This window comes from Photinus pyralis, unplaced genomic scaffold (genome assembly GCF_008802855.1).
Source record: "Photinus pyralis isolate 1611_PpyrPB1 unplaced genomic scaffold, Ppyr1.3 Ppyr1.4_LG10, whole genome shotgun sequence".
In the NCBI taxonomy this organism is placed as follows: Eukaryota; Metazoa; Arthropoda; class Insecta; order Coleoptera; family Lampyridae; genus Photinus; species Photinus pyralis.
In genome coordinates, this window is record NW_022170250.1 from 11,486,772 (window position 1) to 11,509,085 (window position 22,314).

The following is a 22,314-nucleotide window of genomic DNA, read 5'->3' on the forward strand; positions in this document are numbered from 1 at the left end:
AATTGGCATATTTTTAAATCGAATGAAAGCTTTGAAATAATTCTGACAGAGCTAAAAAAAAACCTCTTCGTATATTATGTTCTCCTAGTAGCACGACACCTTTGCATACAATTGTCGACAAATAACAGATGTAGCATTAGAAAAAAACATCTCCTCTCGCACTCATATGATCCTGATACAGAATTGGCAAATTTTTAAATCGAATGAAAGATTTCAAATAATTCTGACAGAGCTAGAAAAAGACCTCTTCGTATATTATGTTCTCCTAGTAGCACGACACCTTTTGCATAAGTTTGTCGACAAGTAACAGGTGTAGTATTAGGAAAAGAAACACCTCCTCGCACTCATATGATCCTGATACAGAATTGGCAAATTTTTAAATCGAATGAAAGCTTTGAAATAATTCTTACAGAGCTAGAAAAGTACCTCTTCGTATATTATGTTCTCCTAGTAGCACGACACCTTTTGCATAAGTTTGTCGACAAGTAACAGGAGTAGTAGGAAATGAAACACCTCCTAGCACTAATATGATCCTGATACAGAATTGGCAAGTTTTTAAAACGAATGAAAGCATTGAAATAATTCTGGAAGAGCTAGAAAAAGACCTCTTCGTATATTATGTTCTCCTGGTAGCACGACACCTTTTGCATAAGTTTGTCGACAAGTAACAGGTGTAGTGTTAGGAAAAGAATCACCTCCTCGCACTCATATGATCCTGATACGGAATTGGCATATTTTTAAATCGAATGAAAGCTTTGAAATAATTCTGACAGACATAGAAAAAGACCTCTACGTATATTATGTTCTCCTAGTAGCATGACACCTTTTGCATAAGTTTGTTGCCACAGTGCCACAGAAAATTTTTTTTCCGGGTCGATGTGAGAATTTTTTTTTCGGGGCTCAAAAAAAGGCAGTATATAACCCTTTTTTACCAAAACTCTTTGAACAAGTAACAGATGTAGTATTAGGAAAAGCAACACCTCCTCGCACTCATATCATCCTGATACAGAATTGGAAAATTTTTAAAGCGAATAAAAGCATTGAAATAATTCTGAAAGAGCTAGAAAAAGACCTCTTCGTATATTATGTTCTCCCAGTAGCACGACACCTTTTGCATAAGATTGTCGACAAGTAACAGGTGCAGTATTAGGAAAATAAACACCACCAGCAGGATGGTTCTAAGTAGGCCTAGGTGGTTTGCCCAGGGTCCCGATTTTATTGATACGTGGAGACAACCGCGTATTAGTCTTTCAATAACAATATAATAGCGGTTGTTGATGACCTGTTTGAATAACATAATCGTGTGGTCAAGTACCACATCCTCATCCACGTCGGAATTCAGTTTCTTCAACCGGGATCAATTCCAAAAATGTCGTCCGACACTGATGAGCAAAAGTTTCGCGATGACCAGGCGGTCGCAAATTTTCGGCGGTACCTCCGTACGCCGGCGGTCCATCCAAATCCCAACTACGGTAAATAGCACCCTCTAAGATTCCGCTATCTTTGCCATTGCCCTTTAACAGCCGACACCGTCAAATTTCTCGTCGAGCAGGCGGAAGAGATCGGTCTTCAACATCGCACCTACGAGTACTTCGCGGGGAAGCCCGTTTTGGTGTTAACTTGGATCGGTCAAGAGCCCCAGCTGCAGTCGGTGCTGTTCAATAATCACATGGACGTAGTGCCCGTTGACGAGGTAATTGTAACGTGGAAAACAGCACAAAGGATTGACGGTTGATTACAGAAGGAGTGGTTGCACAAGCCATTTGATGCCGTGATCGACGAGAACGGCGACATCCACGGACGCGGCGCTCAGGATATGAGATCCACCAGCATTCAGTACTTGGAGGCGATTCGCCGGTTGAAAAAGGACGGTGTTAAGCCACGTAGAACCGTCCACGTTGTCTTCATGCCAGGTACCTACTCTCCAAAGCTCATACCCCCAGTTGTGACTGTGACCCTTTGTAGACGAGGAGATCGGTGGATTCCACGGAATGGTGGCGTTCGCGGCGTCGGCCGACTTCAAAAGTTTGAACGTGGGGTTCGCCGTCGACGAAGCGTTCCCGAACGAGGATGACGTGTTTAACATCGCAAACGCGGAGAAGACCACCTGGCGTAAGTACCGCCCGTTTTCTAACACGATCACTATTAACCGCGACCGCAGAATTTCGCGTCCACTGTTCCGGACAACCGGGTCACGGCTCCCAACTCTACGACGACACCGCCGGTGAAAAGGTGGAGTTTGTACTCGACAAATTCTACGGCTATCGAAAGGCGATGGTCGAAAAAATACAAGATCAGCGCGCCGAGGAAAGCGACGTCATTTCGATTAATCTGACGCAGATACAGGTAAGGGTGCGGTGTCAACCTCTGATGGTGGAGTTTAGCACGCGTTATTTTCCAGGGGGGAGTCCAAGCGAACGTAATTCCCGACGAACTCGTGTTGACGTTCGACTGTCGCCTTCCAGTTCACACCGACGTCGAGGAGTGGGAGGTGACGCTGATGAAGTGGTGCAAGGAGGCGGGCGAAGGTGTGTGGATCGAGTACATGCAGAAGAATCCGTTATCGGCGGTGACCAAGCTGGACGAAACGAATCAATACTGGGTTGCCTTTAAGAAGGCGGCTGAAAAAATGTAAGTTACTGCCCATGAGCTGCTTTCCCCTATGGTCGGTTATAGGAAAAATAGCTATGGAGTACTCCTTTGCTGGATGGTTTGCGATTTTCCTGAAATGCTCATTTAATTTTGTTTTGCTACCCCCAAACCCCCAGGTGCTACGTTCTATGCAATGCTTCGGTAGCACACCATAGGTTTGCTCAAAACAAACGAGCCCAGTTTCAACGTTTTGCGGGGGAAGACGTAGCACCCGGTGAGATGGGGGGGGGGGGGGGGCTGAAATATCCCCCAGCATTAAACGATGGTTCCACTGTCTTCAGACCCCCGGTAGTATGTTCTCTGCAATACTTTGGTAGCTAAACAGGTTTACTAAAAGTAGACGAGCCTGGTTTCTACGTTTTGAGGTGGAAAACGCAGCAGGGAGAGAGGGAGGGGGGGTATTCCCACAAGCTGTACTTTTTGACGCCATTTTCTACGAGGTACCTAACCATTTTTAACAAAATTTTAAAAAAGGGCCCTTAGCATAGGCAAAGAAACCAGCCGAAGAGTATGATGTGTTGCCTAACCACCTGTAATAATATTTTTCTCGAACTGCAAACTGCACTTTTCCTTTTGCAGGAACTTAAAGCTGAAAGTGAAGACCCTCATAGGAGTCACCGACATTCGTCACGTACGCGCCTTGGGAATACCCGCCATCGGTTTCTCGGCGCTCTACAACACGCCAAACTTGGAGCACAAAGACAACGAGTTTCTTAACATCAATATATTTCTAAAAGGCATCCAAATTTACTACAATCTCATGCCTGCGATTGCAAACGCTTAACAATTAAATAAAACAATAAATTAATCACTGCTCGTCTCGTAGCCTCTCCCCCTTCCCTAAAACTCGATTCAGCCGTTTCCCGATCAGTTTCGGATACGTGTTGTTTTTAATTCGAAACTCCTTGCTCTGATGGCAGACGGCGCCGTTCTGCAGTTGGTAGTTGCAGAGCAACGTCAGCGGTTTGATTAGCTCGGTCCGATATCGGTCGTCGTCCTCTAATACTGCTAGCGCCTCGGCCGCAGCCTCTAAGGTGCTCAGACATCCGTCGGTCGGCTGCGTGCGTATCGTGTAGTAGCTGGTCGAGCTTGCCATTAGCTTCACCTGCTGGATTTGTCTTAAAAACGGGTTGCCGCCATAAATCGCCTTGGCCTGGGGCCAAGTGCCGTCGATCACGATTAAATTGTAGCAGCTTCCTTTGAGCCGTTCGGCCACGACTTCGATTTTCTCCGAGTTCGCGCTCGGGTAAAGCAACAGGGAGTTGGGCGAGTTACAGATTTCGTCGAGCTGGTCGATTTTCGTTCGAAAATGTTTGCCTTTGTAGACGGTACATTTACCCTCGACCAGTCCGAGGGATAGCATCGGTGCCGTTCGCAGGGATCTTTTCTCCTCGGCGGGATGTTGAAGAATGATCACTTGACCTCGAGGACGCAATCGATCCTTTGGAAGGGCCGAACACCAGCACACCTTCGAGGGGCGCCTGAAAAGAAACCGTCATTATTTATGCCTGCAGGTCTCGAAGGAATTACTTGCATGTGGTGCAAATGCTACGTTTTACTACTGGTTCGACGTTTATTTCCGCGAAATTTTGAAATGTATCCTTTACATTTTCCATATTTTGTAAGGTTATGTTTTTGGTAGTGGTTATTGTCCAGCTGTAGGTAACGAACACCGGCGATGGATGTGGCTCAATTATCTACACGTTAAAATTGGGTTTCTGAAAAACGGTTCGGCCATTGTTCGGCTTAAAAAGGTGACACGCAAGGAGAAGTCTTTATTCTTACCTAGTTCTCTAGCACGTCGAGACCCAGTGATCCCTAAGAAGAAACGTCATCAGAGGGTTCTTCAACCGACCGACTGTTCCTACGTGCCTGAGCTCGTGACCGTCAGAACTCATCCGATGGGTGGAGATTCCGATAGCTGAAGTGTCATTAATCCAACAACAAATCCTCACAGAAAGCCGAACGCCTAACGGCACCAAAATGACAGGAACTGGCGCCCAAGACAAGAGCGAAACATGACCTGATTCCGATATCCGTTGACCTAAAGAGAGGCCAAGAGGTTCTAGGTGGTGCCTAACGAACCAGGCTCGTACAGACATTTTAGATGGATCTATTTCCCTAAGTAATGTAGTCAAATCATACAAAGATCTATTGATATACTTACAATTACATATGTACATAAAATATTACAAGGTCGTTTGATTCGGTTCTGCGCGTGCCCCAATTTGAAGGTCATTCGGTTCCGTTTGCCAGACCTGTTTTTGACAAAGACACCTTTCCGTCGACAAACGGAACCAAATGACCTTCAAATTGGCGCGTGCCCAAGATCAAAGTGATAACAAAAAAATCTTACGAACTACGATGCATAATTTTAATATGAGTCTTTAAGGCACTACTCTGAGTCGCTTTATACCCGCAATGCGGGCACGGGAAGTTTCTCTCCCTCGTATGCACGAACATGTGCTTTTTTAGATTCCCCTTCAACGGGGTCTTGTACGTACACTCGGTGCATTCCAAGTAAGTTACCTCGGTGTGCTTTAGTCGTTTGTGAGTCGCCAACGAGCTGCTCTGAGTCGCCTTGTACGGGCACAGATCGCATTGGTAGTCCTTCTGACCTGAATGTTTAACCGCGTGCTTCTTCAGATTGCCCCGGTAGATGGTGGTGTAGTCGCATTCTGGACAGTTGAACATTCGGGTCGTGTTGTCGTGTTTTAGTAGATGCGTTTTGAGACTGTGCTGGTGCTTGGTGGAAAAGTCGCAGTGGGAACACTCCAGAATCTTGCCCTTGAAGTGTTGGACCATATGACCTTTTAACTCCTGCTTGTGGGGAGTTTTATGATCGCAATCCGCGCAGTAAAAGTATTTTTTGGTAGACTTGTGCGCATTACGCTTGTGCGCTTTAAGCAATGTCAGCTGGTTTGTTTTATAATTGCACTGGTCGCATGCCTGCTGTACGTCGGAGTGCTTTTCGTAATGCTTTCTGAGGTAATCCTTGCGGAAGGTCTTATAATCGCACTTTTCGCACGAAAGTTGTTCGTCGCTGGCGTGCTTTCTCAACTGATGTTTTTTAAATTTCTCTTCATTGGTCGTTCGATAATGGCACTGTTTGCAGTTGTACGTTACCTGAATTAAGTGAGTCTGTACGTGCAAGACTAACAGATTTTTCGTCTTCGACTTGTGGCCGCACGTAGCGCATTCGAACCTTTTCTCATTCAAATGAGTCTTCATGTGCACTCCCAAATTTGCCCTGAACTTGGACGAGTAGTCGCACCGATCGCATTTGTGTACCTGTTGACAGTTTGAAAATTGTAAACATCCTCAGAAGTGGGATTTTGTGCAGACTACTGTCTCACGATCTCAAACGGTAGCTTTTTCCAAAACTCTGGAAATTACCGCCCTTGGAAAGCGTTCCAAGACTGCTCTAAAAAATTCCAGAGCGTTCTAGCAGCTTTCCAGTGCTAGCTCTTGGTCACTCTAAGTAATGCACAAAACCACACGGTGAAAGTTATGAGGCCATTGCCGCGCACTCCATCTCACGGGGTGTATAATACCCCCCAGACCCCGTTATTAAATTCTCCACGAAATGTATAGAGCATTGATCACATGCTTATGCTTAAGAGCAGAACGTTTTGGGGGGACTCTGGAATACCCCCCAGCCAAAAACGAGTGCGTAGCAGAACTTGATAATTCTATTATCTATTACTCCTATCGCACATGGTGGTAGTCTTTGGGAAAAGGTAATCGCATCTCCGTCCGCCTTTAGAAAACGCTTTGGTACCAAAGTGTACATATATGAAATGAAAACAGGTATCTGCAAACCATTTTCTGCGCTCCTGGTATAAGTAATTATTTCTACAAAGTGCTTTGGTATCAGGTCTGCGCTCTTAATACACATGATTATGTGTATCAGGAGCATATGACATGGTAACAAGTATATAAAAATCATTTTCTGCGCTCCTAATATAATTATTTGTACAGAAACGGTTGGGACCAGGAGCGTATGGAATGAGGAATAATCTCCTGCTCTCCTAAATACGATAATTATTTATTGGAATTTATTGGTATCAACAGTATTGGTATTTGAAAATTATGTTCTGCGCTCCTAATACAAATTAGGTTTGGAGGAAGCCTTGGTACCAGGAGTAAATGAAATGAGAGCAGCTATTTGATAATTATTTTAATTACTTTGTAAACAAAAGTGGGTATCAGGAGTACATGAGGTTTAGGATTTTGTAAGGCCCACTGAAAAATGACGTGCAAAAATTTGCCTCTGGAATTTTTGCAGAGCACTCCCTCGCCTAAACTCTTGTGAATTTTGCCAATTTTATTTATACCTACTTTTGGAAGTGTATCACCCATTACCTATGGAAAAATGACTTTTGGAGGGCACACCCTTCACTAAGCCCTTGTAAATTCTGGTGATTTTACACCAACTATATTCGCTTTTTTTTACCCTCAAGAGTTTTTTGGGTTAAGTGTCTCACTATCCTCGTCTCTCGCTTTTTTGACCCCTAAGAACTTTTTTGGGTCCCTTAAAACTAGCACAAAGTTTTTTTGATATGAAAATGAGGGGTGCAGCAGACCTGACCTCATAAAATTAACGTGCAAAATTTTAAAAGAATTGAATTTTTGCGGGGCACCCCGAGGGACACCCTTTGAAAAAAGTTTTATAAATATTGGTGATTTTAACCCACTTTTGGAAGTGTCTCACACCTTGCCTCTGGCTTTTTTTACCCCCAAAAACTTTTTTGGGTCCTTTAAAACTAGCGCAAAGTTTTTTGATAGCTAAATGAGGAGTGCAGCAGAAATGGCCACCAAAAATGACGTGCAAACATTACAAAAATTTTGTAGGGCGCCCCCCCTCCAGTAAACTCTTGTAAATTTTGATGATTTATACCTACCTTTGGAAGTGTCTCACCCCTTGCCTGTCGCTTTTTTGACCCCTAAGAACTTTTTTGGGTCCCTTAAAACTAGCACAAAGTTTTTTGATATGAAAATGAGGGGTGCAGCAGACCTGGCCTCATAAAATTAACGTGCAAAATTTTAAAAGAATTGAATTTTTGCGGGGCATCCCGAGGGACACCCCTTCGAGTAAACTCTTATAAATTTGGATGATTTTAACCCAGTTTTGGAAGTGTCCAAGAACTTTTTTGGGTACCCTAAAACTAGCACAAAGTTTTTTGATAGGTAAATGAGGGGTGCAGCAGAACTCACCACCGAAAATTGAAGTGCAAAACGTTGAACAATTTTGGTGATTTTTACCTACAGTTGGAAGTGTCTCATCCCTTGCCTGTCGCTTTTTTGACCCCTAAAATCTTTTTTGGGTACCTTTAAAACCAACATAACGTTTTTTGATAGGAAAATGAGGGGTGCAGCAGACCTCGCCACCGAAAAAAATTGAATTTTTGCGAGGCACCCCGAGGGACACCCCTTCGAGTAAACTCTTATAAATTTGGGTGGTTTTAACCCACTTTTGGAAGTGTCCAAGAACTTTTTTGGGTACCCTAAAACTAGCAGAAAGTTTTTTGATAGGTAAATGAGGGGTGCAGCAGAACTCACCACCGAAAATTGAAGTGCAAAAATTTGAACAGTTTTGGTGATTTTTACCTACAGTTGGAAGTGTCTCACCCCTTGCCTGTCGCTTTTTTTGACCCCTAAAATCTTTTTTGGGTACATTTAAAACCAGCATAACGTTTTTTCATAGGAAAATGAGGGGTGCAAAAATTGAATTTTTGCGAAGCACCCCGAGGGACACCCCTTCGAGTAAACTCTTATAAATGTGAGTGGTTTTAACCCACTTTTGGAAGTGTCCAAGAACTTTTTTGGGTACCCTAAAACTAGCACAAAGTTTTTTGATAGGTAAATGAGGGGTGCAGCAGAACTTACCACCAGTGCAAAAATTTTGGTGATTTTCTACCTACATTTGGAAATGTTTCACCCCTTGCTTTTTTGAGTTTTGACTCCTAAGAACCTCATTGGGTCCCTTAAAACGGAGCTTAAAACTTGGCTTAAAAGGACCACAATGTTGTTTGATAGGTAGGCAGAACAGGCCACTGAAAAGTGACATGCAAAAAAAATTTCAAAAACTATGGAATGTTTGCAGGCCACGCCCTCGCCTAAGTTCTTGTAAATTGTGGTGATTTTACACTGACTGACTGACTTTTTTGGACCCCCCTAAAGCACAACCATTTTTTTAGGCAAATGGGGGGCTCAACCATCACCTAAAACCTCTTTTGGCAATACCCCTACCTTCCAAGCACGTCTCATAGCTATCTAGATCCCTTCCAGAACCTTCCATTGCTTTCATTACAAATTTTGCAATATTCACCCATACTCACCTCGCTATTATAATGCTTCTGCATGTGCCTGTTGAGATACTTCGGTTGTGACGTGACGAAATCGCACTCGATACATTTCAAATTTTGACAGGTGTGGACCAGCATGTGCATCCTGAGGTACTTCTCCGTCTTACCGGCGTACTCGCACCGGTCGCACGCGTACCTCCTCTCGAGCTGATGAACCAACATGTGCTGTTTCAGCGGCGGCTTAGACTCGACCTTGTAACCGCAGATGTTGCACGTGTACAGCTTCGCGTCGTCCAAGTGAGATTCGTTGTGCGATAGGCGTTCGTCTCGCGATGTAGCCACATAATCGCAAAGATCACAATTTAAGTCGACGTTGGCACGCCGTGCTCGTCGACGTGGCGTTGGAACGTTACTCCGTTCGCATTTCGACTTTCCCAGATTTATGAAAGCATGGCTGCTTGTCTTGGAGTGACTCTCAAGTAACTTCGGATAGTAAGTCTTATAATCACACACTTCACATTTTAAGACTTTTTTAAGATGCAGCAACGAATGGACTCTTAAATGGTACTTGAGAGGCGTTGTGTAACCGCACAGCGTACAGTTGAAACGTTGGGGCTTCTGCTTCGCCATATGGGGCACTTTCTTAGTGGCATGCTTTCGTTTGTGAGCCACTAGTGCCGATTGCAAATACGTGGAGAAATCACATTGTTCACATTTAAAACTTTGAGCTAGGTGCCTCAACTTGTGATATCTAAAAGTGACCCCGCTGGCTGTGCTAAAATTACAACTGGGGCACTTAAAGTTTCGAGTGTGCAATTGTAAGTGACGTTTCAAATTTCTCTTATTCGTGGATTTATACTTGCACTTCAAGCAGTAGAGATAATTGTTCGAGTGGGTCGACTGATGAAGCCGTAGACTTTTCCGCTCGAAAGCCCTAAACGGGCACTTGTCACACGCGAACGGTTTGATACGATCGTGCACACGAAGAACGTGTAACTTCAAAGAATCGGAGTATCCCTTATAATCGCACTGGTTACAGTGGACCTTTGGTCTTGTGTGTTGAAGCATGTGCATTTGCATGTTTCGCTTGATATTCGTACTATAATTGCACACCGTGCACTTGCGAGTTTTTCCACCTATGTGCTTCAACATGTGTATACGCAAAGAGCCTTTCAATTTCGTCGCATACGGGCAATTGTCACAGAAGAATTCGTCCTTCGAGTGCTTCGCCGCGTGTCTTCTTACGATCGCGGCTGTGAACCCGGTATAATCACACTGGTCACATTTAAAGTTCCTTTCGCCCAAATGTTGCGCCATGTGTCTGGTCAGAAGGTATCTATAAGCCGTCCTAAAACCGCAAACATTGCACACGAAACGTTTCCGATCACACAGCGGTATGTGCGCCATAAACTCCTTCTTGTCGAAGGTACGATACCAGCATCCTTGGCATACTAGTTCGACTCGTATTTCGACCTCCATCAAGTCCACTTCCTCCGTTTTAAGCGGTTCTATTTTCACATCTTCCGAGGTGTATTCCGTGGTGATCAGCGGCTTGATATCATCTTCCTTGACTGTTAGCGGGACTAGGGCCATTTTAGGTATGCTTTTATATAAAATTCTTCCAATTAAACGTCATGATATAGACATCTTTGTTTGTGCAAATTTAGGTTAAGTTCTAGATGACACGAATGAACTACTATAGTGCACTTGAACTATAACAGTCCATGGGCGTAGACATTAGTTACTTTTTGCCTGTTTCTTGTTCGTCAGACTTTTGACATTTTGCTATTCTTTTGGTTCTTCGGATGCTCATTTTTGGATTGTTCTATGCTTGCGTTTCTTCGAAACAGATCCTTTAGCTTTTTTCCAATGCTCCAATTTCATCGAATGTGTTAGATACTTCCTTTCTATCTTCAATTTTTCCCTCTTTTGCATATTTTTCGGCTTCTCAGATCCATGAAATCCTACTGTATTCTTCAATTCTTTACTTGACATTTTTAGAATTCTCCTAGATTGTACAACTACTTGAATTCTGAGTCTATTGTGGGATCCTTTCTGATTTATTTCATTCTAATCGATATTTGTTATATATTTATTTAGAAACACAATTAAAAACAATTGCAAAACTTGGCACAACAATAAAAAAGGATTTAGTAAATAAATCTCTTAAAACGCGAATGGTTGGAATATCCATTGCTATACGATTAACAGTGATTAGGCACTTTAACAATAATAGACAGCTTTAAAATAAATGTAGGTACAAATTATCACAGAGCAATTACAATATCTTAGAACTTCTCATATGCAAGTCCAAGATTAACAAACCGATCGGCAAGTTCATTGGCATCGACACTTTTCGCTGTATACAACAAATTACGACCCCCCTTATCTCTCACGGCGAAATCGGCCCCCTGCTCAAGAAGTAGATTCACCATGGCGACGTTGTTTGCCAACACCGCGAGAGATAGCGGCGTATGGCCGTCACAGTTGCGCGCGTTTAGCTCGCATCCCTTAGTTATCAGGTCGAGAACCAGAGAGTCGTCACCCAGCTTGACCGCATGGTGGAGGTAGGAGTCGCGAAAGTTACCCTCGTCAACCGAAGCGCCGCGTGAAAGCAGCAACTTTGCCATAGCGCATTTATTATCGACTAAAGCGACGCGTAGCGGCGTTTCGCGCTGGTTATTTTCGCGGTCGATGTCGAGACCTTCATCCAAGAGATTGCCCACGATATCCTCGTATCCTGCAAGTACTGCGTGGTGCAAACAGGAGTCTCCCGTGGCATAGTTGACAAAACGAGTACTTGCCCCTGTTGCTATTAAAAAATCGACCATAGCCCTGCACTCCTCTTTCAGAGCTGTATTGAGTAGGGGTTCGCTTCGTGATATTCGGGTGTTTACATCGATTCCTTGTGCGAGTATAGTATGTAGTATTTCAAGGTCTTCAAGTGCGATGACATGGTCTACCCAGGATGCGTAATAGGAAGTGCAGGAGTGGATGTCCGCACCATTTGCGAGCAGCAATTTGACTGCGCCTGCCTGTCTTCCATAGAAGGCCATCTGAAGCGGAGTGCCTTCGGAGTATGCTCGGTTAACGTCATGCCCTTTCGAGATTAAGTCGGCGAGCAGTTCGTCGAAGCCGTACTGGGCACAGTACACCAAACAGGAGCCGTTCTCATTGTCGACGACGTTACAATCGGCACCTTCACCGAGCAGTATTTTGGCGTGGTCTAATTTGCCATCCTTCAGTGCTTTGAGTAGGGGGGTCTCGCCGAGTAGGTTGCTGCAGTTTATGTCGATGCCTTTCCCAAGGAACATTTGCAGAAGCTCTACATCAGAGTGATAGGTCGCGTAATGCAGGCAGGTGTTGTACTCGTTGTTTTTGACGCGCACATCTGCGCCTTTCTCCAGGAGGAGCTTGGCAGTCTCGAGCTCGCCGGATTTAACGGCGAGAAGCAGCGGAGTGTTGCCCTTGTCGTCTTGCTCGTCCACGCCGAGATCAAGTAACGCGTCGACGATGTCGATACCTTGCGTGATGGCGTAGTGCAAGTTCGTACCTTGACGGTTTCGCACGCTAACGTCGGCGTTTTTCGCCAGCAACAGTTTCGCGTGGTCTGTATTGTACCTTTCGAGCGCCTGGGTAAATGGAGTGTGACCGTCGTTTCTCTGACAGTTAACATCGACATCTCTCGCGAGAAAGTCGGCGACCAGTTCGCTCTCCGCCTCGATGGCTTTTAACAGACAAGTCTCGCCGTAGCGGTTCGCCTGGTTGGGATCCGCTCCGTAAGTGATCAGCAGTTTCGCGACGCTTAGAGACCCGTTGTTGATAGCCATGTCTAAGCAATCGTCACCTTCGGCATTCCTTTGGTGCATATCGAGTCCGCTCTCCAAAAAAAACGTCACCATTTCCTCGTCCCCAGCCCAGGCGGCATTGTGCAGGCAAGTGTTGCCCATGAAGTCTTCGGTGAGTATATCGGCACCTGATGAAATCAACAGCCGAGCCGAATGCCTGAACGACTTCAGTGCGAACATTAGAGGCGTCAAACCTGACAGGTTTCTCGCTTCCAAGTTGCCCCGGTCCAGGAACAACGTGAGCATTTCTTCGGTGTCGCAGGCGGCGAGATGTAAACACGTATCCCCTTCATAATTGGCTACGGTGACATCGGCGCCCCGCTCCAGTAGCAACTTTGCCATGTCAACGTCGCCAGATTTCACGGCGATCATTAAGAGACTTACGCCTGACGAGTTCTGGTCGTCAACGTCTCCATTTCTGTCCAGCACATGCCGCACCACACTGTAGTAACGATTTTTTACGGCGTTAGAAAGGGTGCTGTGTCCGTAATTGTTTTCGTAGTTGCCAACGCCGAAATCGATGAGAACCTCCAGCAGGTCCGAGTAGTTATAATCGACTGCTAAAAACGCGGCATAATTCACGCACTTTTGGCTTTTACTCGGGTCGATTTTCTCCAGGAAGGCTTTGAGGGTTCGCTTGCTGCAGCGGTAGCGGATGCACTGCTCCAGTGGCGTGGCGTTGCATGCGCTCGGCACGGTCGGGTCAGCACCATGTGCCAGCAAAAGCGTGATGGTGGAGACGTTTCCGTTTTGGATGGCAACGTGCAAGGGGGTGAAACCCTGGTACGATTTGGTGTTGACGTCGAAGCCCTCCTCCAGCATACTCAGCACCATATCGTCCCAGCCGAAACGGACGAAGGATTGGAAACAGGGGAGGGCGTCTCCGTAACCGACGACGTTACGATCCGCTCCATTCGCGAGCAAAAGCTTGGCGGTACTCAGTTTTTCGTAATGCAACGCGAGCAGTAGCGGAGTTTCGCCGTAGTCGTTCTGCTTATTGATCTCGAAACCCTTCTTCAGGAGTTCGGACACGATTTGGTTGTCGCCAAATTCCGCCGCCAGATGAAGGTAGTTCAGGTTGCCGTCCTTGGGGTCGTGCGCGAGTATCGCCTTGAACAGCAATTTCACGACGTTAACCCTTGGTTCGCGTAGCGCGAAATGAAGAGGCGTCTCGTTATCTTGGTTTTTGTGATGAATGTCTGCGCCGTTTTTTATGAGATCTTCGACCATTTCTTCCCATCCGTTCTTGGCTGCGAAGCAGAGAATTGAGGTGAAGTTGTAACTGTAGACATCTACGGAGGCGCCGTTTGATATCAAGGTCGTTGTGGAAGCGTAGTTGCCTCTATCGGTTGCTATCAAGAGTGCGGTTTCTTCGCTTCCTTTCTTGTCGACATCGAAACCGTTATCTAAGATAATCGAGATGAAATCGTGCAAGTCGCCAGCTGCCGCGGCGTGCAAGGGGTATCCTTCCGATGCGTTCCCCAGGTGAACGTTACATCCACGGGAGAGTAGCAGTTTAGCGGCCTCCCGTTTTTCGTTGGAGATCGCGGTTTTTAATGGGGAACCGGCGTTATCGTCCCAGTAATCCAGCAGCGCCCCTTTCTCTATTAGTAGGGCGATGACGTCACAGTACTGATAAATGACGGCTAATGAAAGAGCAGAGTCTCCGTAATCGCTCATAACGTTGAGGTCGACGCCGCGTTCAATAAGACTTAGAGCGATCCGCCTGTGCCGCCTCGTGAGCGCTTGAATTAGCGGCGTCATTCCACAATTACCGAACTGGTCGGGGTCAAGACCTGCGTTGATTAGCTGCGCAGTAAGGTCTTCAGAGCTATACTCGCAAGCCACGTGAAGACACGATCCTTTCCGATTGTGCGCAGGTAGCTCTACTTTCGCGTTGCGCTCGAGCAGTAGACGTGCGATGTGGAAATGATACCCGTCTATAGCGCGCATAAGAGCCGAATCATTATCACTGTTAACGGCATCAATATCACATCCCCCTCCGAGGACTTTCCGGACAATTTGTATATCTCCAATGTCGGTTGCGTAATGTAAAGGAGTGTCACCGTCATTGTTAGACACGGTAACATCAGCCCCTTTCGACAGAAGAAAGTCAGAAATCGCTAGATTGCAGTTGTGAAGCGCGAGCAGAAGCGGTGTATTGCCACTCTCGTCTCGCATGTTGATATCAACACCTTCCTCGATGAGTTTCCTAACCGTGTACGGTTCTCCTTTCGTAACAGCCGACAGCAGCTCCACGTTCGTCATTTCGGCTTTTTTCAGTAACAGGTTTACAATGCCGGAATATCCCAACCTATGCGCTTTGCTAACAGGAGTTTCCCCACTGCCATCGATCGCGTCTGTCTTAGCCCCGGCTTGGAGCAACGCCATCACCATCTCGCTGCTCTCAGCAGCTACAGCGCTATGCAGGCAAGTATCACCGCCGTTATCACGCCCATTAACATTCGCTCCCTTCGCAAGCAAAAGCTTTGTAATCTCGAAGCGCTCGCGTTTAATGGCGAGATGCAGCGCGGTCTCTCCTTCGTTGTTTCGCGCCTCGAGATCAACCGCAGCCTTAAACAGGGCGGCTACCACTCCAGTATTGCTCTTTTCTGTGGCGGAATGTAGGAGAGAGTTACCGGTTCCCAAGTCGATCACGTTTATATCAGCGCCTCGATTGAGTAGCAACCTCGTCGTGATCGCTTCCAGCTGCCAGTCGCGGATGTGAAACGACAATGGCGTCTCACCCGTGACGGTTTTTTTATTGATCTCAGCTCCCCGGTTCAGCAAATCGACAATCAAGTCAGTCAAACCGAAACGCGCAGCGTGGTGAAGCACGGTGTACCCCTCCCTGCTTTCGGCGAGGATGTCGGCCCCATTCGCGATCAGTAGGTTCATTACTGCAGTACGACGCTCTTGTGACGCGATGATCAGTGGCGTATTGCCATTACTATCCACCGCATTCACATCCAACCCCATTTTGAGGAAGTCTTCCATTAGTGTAACAAATGATGTGGCAACGTGTAGACACGTGGAACCGCTCGCATTGGTGGCACTTGCATCGGCACCTCTCGCCAGCAAGAGCTTGACGATACCGACCGCATCAAGACGTAAGGCCGTAAACAATGGAGCATCGCCATCATTATCCTTGTGGTTCATGTCGCACCCATGCTCCACCAACGCCTTGACCGCGCTCGTCAGCTTCCATTCGATGGCGCGATGCAATCCGTTGCAGCCGTTACCATCGGAAATGTTCGGATCAGCGCCCCTCCTCAACAGCAGTAGTACGATATCGACACTCTTTCGCGTCAGCGCGAGACTCAACGGAGTCTCACCCTCGTTACTCCGCCGATTAATTTCGGCTCCCTTATCCAAAATGACCTCGACCAGATCCATGAGGCCGGTTTTGGCGGCGTAATGCAGACAGGTCATGCCCAGGCTGTCGCAACCGTCAACGTGGGCGCCTTTCGAAAGTAGAAGCCTGGCGATGCGCACGTGGAGAGACTTGAGCGCGATCAGCAGAGGAGTTTGGCCTTCGCTGTTAACGCCGTTGAGGTTGACGCGATAGTAGATCAGTTCTAAGGCGGTCTTGTAATCGTCGACCTCTGCGGCGTAATGCAGACATGAATTGCCTGACTGGTTGATCGCGTGGACGTCGGCGTGGTACTCCAAGAGGTCGCGCACGATTCCGCCGCAGTCGTGCTTCAGGGCGAGCAGCAGAGGCGTGTCGCCATTGTTGTTTTGTAGGTTAACGTCGAGACAGCCATCGCGTGATATGCTGGTCTGGGGCGAGAAGAAGAGCGAGTAGTATTTGTCGGGAAGGAACAATTCCGCGCTCGGCTCACAGCTGTGCTTCAGCGCGTGGTGAAACGGAGTGTCGCCTGCGTCGTTTTGTATGCTGATGTCGGTGCCTCGTCGCATGAGTTTCGTGACCATCCCGGGATTACGCCTCGCGCACGCCAGGTGTAAAGCTGTGTTTCCGAAGGGGTCGATCACGTTAATCTTAGCCCTGGCCGCGAGAAGAGCGTCGACGTTGTCCGCTCGATTGTTATTTACTGCAGCATGAAGCGGCGTGAACGATCGACTGCCAAGGTTATTGATTTTAGCGCCCTCTTTCAACAGGTCGAGTATGTTTTGTTTCGATCCGAAGGCGGCGGCAAGGTGCAAGTTAGTGAAATATCGCGAGTTCTCTTGCTTCAACTCCAGCTTCTCTATGAGTTGGCTCAAGGATGTAACTTCTAAATTCCTGATGTAGGTCTCCACAGTCTGCTGGGTCAGCTCATCGAGTTCCAGTTGGGTGGAGAACGTGTAAGCTTCCATGTTTTCTCTCAATTGACTGGTCGCGACTTTGTGCCAAATCAAGTACTTAAGCAAGGATTTGTACAGGTGCGCGTAGTGTTCAATTTGAACGCAGTACGCGATGTAACTTTCGACCTGCGTAGGGACCATGTGAATCCGTCCGACCAATTGCGGGGACTTTTCGCATATGGCGTTGGCAACGGCCAGGCACCCACTGCTTAGGGCGTAATCCAAAGCGGAATATCCCAACAGCGTATCATCCGCCTCGATTACACTCCGATCGGCTAACGTAACGATAGTGACCAGATGGTCGTTGAGATCGATGCCGCGCAAGATGTTCGTTCTGGGATGGCACACACCGTACAGTGCGGCCATGTGCACAGCATTTCGTCCCCCTAAATCAGTTGCACTAAAATCGCTGTTTTCGGTCGAGACGTATTTCAGTTTGCTTCGGATGAGCGTAGTGTGCAACGGAAGATCTTTAGCTAACAGATGATCAAACATGGTAAAGGTGCCTTGATAGATATTCAAATCGGAAAAGCGCCTCTTATTTAAAGCCCTGACCAAAATGCGCCTGCTCGATAAATTCTCGTACATCCACCTCGCAGATAAAAACTGGGCCATAATCGCATGAGGTAATTTGCACTCGACAATTCCTTCCTCCGCAAATTCAGCCAGCACGTCCTCCTTCAAGGCTTCCAAATCGCTCGGCTCGAAGATAGTGTGTAGAGCTAACATCGGAAGACGATGCGAGAAAAATTTGTTATCACAAAAATCGTATTTGTCTGTCAAGTAGTTGACGTACGCTGTGGTGAAGGTTTCCAAAAAGTTGATCAACTGAAAGTTATCTTCGAGCCTCAACCCACCAGTCAAAACAAAGTGCTTGAAGTCCTCCATGTAAATGTTGGCGATGAGAGTTAGGTACAAGGGGGAATCGAGAAAGCCATGGATCTCCCTCCAAAGCATACGCAACAGCGTCTCAACGAACGTGTTCACATCGGCCTTCTGCGACCCCGCAAACTGACCGAAGTACCTGGCGAGAAAATCGCGCGAATTTCGTACGTTAAATGAATTCAGCGGTATCGCAATCGTAGCGAGCTGCTTCTCCAATCTCCCAGCATTTTTACCACTCGCTATTATCCAAAAGCCCACGTTCTTCTGTTGCAAAGACGTAAGCAACTCGAACGCTTTGTCCGAATGATTCAAAGCCGCCTGATCGTAATTGTCAAAGAGCACCTCTGCGTTCTTCGCGTCGGCGAATTTCCCAAACAAAAGCTGCGCCAATTCGGAGCTGTTCTGCGTGCAAAACCTGTACAAATCCACCAGGTCAATTTTGCGAGAATCTTCAGATAGGTATCTGTTTAAATCCACGCGAAGAACCCAACGATCTGTCATGGAAAGTGCTAAATGATCCAAAACCGTCGACTTACCCATCGACGCCTCCATGGCAAGCAGTCGCACCGTGCACTCGCGGTCCCTAGCCAACTGCGCAACATCACCCTCCAGCCTCAACTCTTGCGAAATATCAAATTTTTTAATACCGTCGGAACACCCCCACGAACTCTTCCACTCGAGCCAGTTCTCACCGTTCGACACCAAGAGGTGAACGGGGCGACCAGTCTCTCTCGCTTCTATTAACGCATCCACCGGGCTCTCTTTTACAATGACCAAATTCGACAAACCCTCCACAGCGCCCAGTGAGACATTGACACCGTCCACCTCGTCTTTCACGACGAAGGTCTCCTCCACCAAACTGGCGACGGCATCGAGCCTAATAATCACCTTGACATAGGATCTCTCGATGAAATTCTCCGGCGGTTTCTTGCAGCAATAATCGACGATTAAATTGTTGGTAATCACCCGAATGGCATCGCTGGCCTTCAACGATACCAACTCGTCCACGAACTCCCCGAGCCGAAACGTCGACTTCCCTTGCAAGCTGGCGTCGCATTTCAGTAACCGACTCGACTGCTCCTCGTTCAAGCGCAACACGGTGTCGTGGCCAGAAACTGTCAACACCGTCACTTTCACGCCGGCCGAAAACGCCTTGAGAATGTTGACAACATTCAGGTGGTCCTTCGAGCTGGGCGCCGACAATAAGAGCGCCACCTCCCCCGACACCCACAGGTTGCGATAGGCGATCTCGGACGAATCTCCAAACTTAGCGATGACTCCCGCGGTGTGCGACTTCAAAAACGTCTCACTAGCAAACTCGGACTCGACCGCAATCAAAGGCGAATCGCGAGTGATATCCGCCCAAAGCTCGCTGTAACTGACCCGCGTGTCGTAGAACAAATCCACCTTATACCTAGCGACGAATAATTCTAGTAAAGCTAATTTAATATCATTCCGTGTAAAGCTTCGTGCGAGTTTTAAATACGAACGAAATCGATTTAGTATCAACTGGGAGAAGAAACGGCTTATGCCGCGCTGACTAGTAAACTCTCGTAGAGCTTCGGTAATACTCGGGCCGAGATCGGAAGGAATCCGATCGAGATACAAGTGTTCGGTTGCGAGCTCGCGTAAATTCGTCAGGTTGAGAAAACCGAATTTGTCGTCCGCGCGACCCTTAAAATTAAGCTGATCTACCGGGCAGTTAGTAAAGATAAAATACTTAGTGCTCGCACTGACCGCTCGAGCGAAGTTCAATTCGCCTTCCTCGCTAAAGTCGCCGTGCTGAAGAGGTTTGGGTTCTGGAACAAGATGGAAGTAAATTGCGACGGTCTCATCGGAGGTGTCTAGTACGAGGTAGTCGCCGTTCGTGCGAAACTCGTAAGCGTCGTGCAGAAGACATCGAAGGAGCACTAGTTGAAGGGCTTTGGTCTTGTCAATGGCCTATAAAGAAGAAAGAAAAGAGTCCAGAGAGTTCTCAAAAATGAATCGGTTTATAAAGCTATGAAAAGCACCTACGATCTAGAAAACCAATGTTATTCTATTATAGCAAACCTTCGAATGCTTTGAAAAGCCCTTGGAAAACGGACATGGCGCTCTTGATCGGACCTAGCAACTGTAGAAAAATACATAAAACCGGGATGAATGCTCTGAGAAACACAAGACACATTTGTAAGATTTTCCAAATGCTTCTATCGCTTTCCATAGCTTCGAAGTGCTTCCCATACATTCCTGAGACCTCAATATAATTATCAAGGGAATTTTCTAAAAAACACTTTCTCAAAATACATTAAACAGTTATGAACAAGTGACAAACAGCATTGGTAAGGTTTCGACTGCACTACAAATAAATCACTCAAAAGTATCCCAGATAGCTTTCGACTGGTCTACAAAACCTTAATGTTCTGAAATACGCACATGGAAATCGCTTTCCAGAAGTCTACAAGTGTTCATTATACGCCTTTATAGGGCTTCCCAAATGTAGGTTTTATTTAATTTCAATTTCTTAAATTATTTCGAGTTTTTATTTGGGCTAATGATTTGCCAGTACGATCCTGTCCAGCTGACTGCGTGTGAAAGTTGGCGGCGACAGAAAGACTAAAAATAATGTGGTGGGAAGTTGCGAAAAATCTCACCTGTAATTTACCTCAGGGTGAATGTTTTTGTATTAATCACTTTCATGCATATCAATGAGGCACTAGTGAACATTACTTACCCAGAAATTGCGTGCGTCGCCAGATAATTCGGTTTAGAGATCGTCCAGCACAAAGCTAGTAAAGTTCTAAATATAAAGCAAACTGAACACGACAGTAATTCTCTGCAAGAGTCCATTTGATTGCAGATAACACCTTTTAATGGTAACTGTGCTTACCGACGGATTGTGTAATCTTTAGTCATCACGTGAGAATTTCAAAATTAAAGCAATTTTTCATCGATTTATTCGTCAACCAATTGGTATCGAACCTTTTATTTTATGTTCAGATTAGTACCATTTCCTTCAAGGGTGTTGAAATGTTAGATTTCTTTGGAACTTGAATAGTAAAAAAAAAACTACCACTTTTTTCTGTTACATTAGGTTTTTTTACTATTATTAAACATGAAGAGGGGTGTAGATTAAAGCAGAAAGCTTGTAAAAGCCTGGAATCTGCATGCGCAGCTCCAGGAAGGCGATTGACTGCTCTGGAAAAAAGCGACTAAAGCTCCCTGGAAATATTTGTTTCGATCCTGGAAAAGACTTACATGTAGAAGTCTGGAAAATGCGTTTTTATCGCTTTCTAGTCTTTTATTAGAGAATTAATATGACTTTTCCAAAGTGCAAAGTTCTCTCTGAAACGCATGCTGATCTTTCCTACGACACTGGAGCTTTCGAGGATGTTTGCAGGGCCTTTAAGGTATCGGAAAAGGAGTAAAATCAAACCCTGAAAACGATTTAGCCTTATCAGAACCTTTAGTCGTTTTCAAGTGCTTCCCAAAGACACCTTATGCACCTTCTAGCATTTTAGAGCGACCTATCAAAACCCGCTAGAGCGGAGTCCTATACGGCTGAAATTTGTAAATTACGTAAGCTCAAGTTTCACAAGAGGTGCTCAACCCCTTGCCTTTGCACCTCCTTGGTGCATGCCACTGAATAAACAAACGAATCATGAAAAACAGTAAGTTTACCTGTGCTCGCCCTTGCTGAACTGCTTCCATCGCTTCCATTTACGATACCAAGTAATTATGTGTTCACCTATCGAAATAAAGCCTATCACAAGTTTGACATAGCAAATCGTACTTACCGAAATGTTCATTGTTTACTCGCGACACACTAAAAAAGGCCTCTGTTTTTTATTTCAATTTATACCCGAAATACTCATCTATTGCAATTTCTTTTAATAATTTTAAAGATGCCCCAATCAACTGGCCCCATTAATGGACGCATTCCGTTAACCCGTTCAGGGAGTGGTGTCTAAACACCCGTCATGACGTAGTATTGATTTTTTGGTTCTTCCATTTTTCCGATTCTTTAGCCGAGCGTCTCCAATTTGTCATTCTGCAAGATTATTTGAATTCTCAGGACTTTTTTTATTTCTTCGGTTTCAGAAACTAAGGATTCTTCAATTTGGACCAAAATCTATCAATTCGCTTTATTCAGTCATTGGGTTCGTACTATTTTGTTTGTCGCTTGGAATATATTCCGATGCCTCAGATCGTTCCCGTCCTTTGAACTTTCTAGATAGATTCTCCTGCTCCAGAACTTTACAAGCCTCGAGGGGTCAAGTCTGTAGCCAACTAATAGTTTTCTACGTGTATTTTAGACCAATCAAAAGCTTCAG

The 22,314-nt window shown here is 46.0% G+C and overlaps 4 protein-coding genes across 10 annotated transcripts; 1 reads left to right on the forward strand and 3 right to left on the reverse strand.

The window, feature by feature from the left end:
* The first annotated feature begins 1,369 nt into the window (after positions 1–1,369).
* Positions 1,370–3,463, forward strand: LOC116162500 (aminoacylase-1A-like). Its single transcript, XM_031476124.1, has 7 exons — positions 1,370–1,472; positions 1,524–1,693; positions 1,742–1,913; positions 1,966–2,112; positions 2,162–2,346; positions 2,402–2,631; positions 3,232–3,463. Exons 1-7 carry the CDS (start codon positions 1,370–1,372, stop codon positions 3,434–3,436), a joined length of 1,212 nt encoding a protein of 403 aa, XP_031331984.1. The 3' UTR covers positions 3,437–3,463.
* Positions 3,362–4,577, reverse strand: LOC116162501 (DTW domain-containing protein 2). 2 transcript variants are annotated; one of them, XM_031476125.1, is made up of 3 exons: positions 4,438–4,577; positions 4,183–4,349; positions 3,362–4,133 (listed from the first exon to the last, which is right to left on the reverse strand). In XM_031476125.1, exons 2-3 carry the CDS (start codon positions 4,266–4,268, stop codon positions 3,461–3,463), a joined length of 759 nt encoding a protein of 252 aa, XP_031331985.1. In that variant the 5' UTR covers positions 4,269–4,349; positions 4,438–4,577; the 3' UTR covers positions 3,362–3,460. The 2 variants fall into 2 exon arrangements, with proteins under 2 accessions (XP_031331985.1, XP_031331986.1); XM_031476126.1 differs by lacking the exon at positions 4,438–4,577 and having other exon boundaries at positions 4,187–4,305.
* A 209-nt stretch (positions 4,578–4,786) lies between these two features.
* LOC116162499 (zinc finger protein 845-like) lies at positions 4,787–11,019 on the reverse strand. Its single transcript, XM_031476123.1, has 2 exons — positions 8,994–11,019; positions 4,787–5,943 (listed from the first exon to the last, which is right to left on the reverse strand). Exons 1-2 carry the CDS (start codon positions 10,551–10,553, stop codon positions 5,005–5,007), a joined length of 2,499 nt encoding a protein of 832 aa, XP_031331983.1. The 5' UTR covers positions 10,554–11,019; the 3' UTR covers positions 4,787–5,004.
* Positions 10,721–21,926, reverse strand: LOC116162498. 6 transcript variants are annotated; one of them, XR_004143553.1, is made up of 4 exons: positions 21,778–21,926; positions 21,662–21,728; positions 21,239–21,417; positions 19,816–21,178 (listed from the first exon to the last, which is right to left on the reverse strand). XR_004143553.1 is itself a non-coding variant. In XM_031476122.1 (3 exons), exons 2-3 carry the CDS (start codon positions 21,698–21,700, stop codon positions 11,249–11,251), a joined length of 8,733 nt encoding a protein of 2,910 aa, XP_031331982.1. In that variant the 5' UTR covers positions 21,701–21,728; positions 21,778–21,926; the 3' UTR covers positions 10,721–11,248. The 6 variants fall into 6 exon arrangements, 1 of the variants encoding a protein (XP_031331982.1); XR_004143551.1 differs by having other exon boundaries at positions 21,239–21,541; XR_004143552.1 differs by having other exon boundaries at positions 21,239–21,383; positions 21,445–21,728.
* Positions 21,927–22,314: the final 388 nt, after the last annotated feature.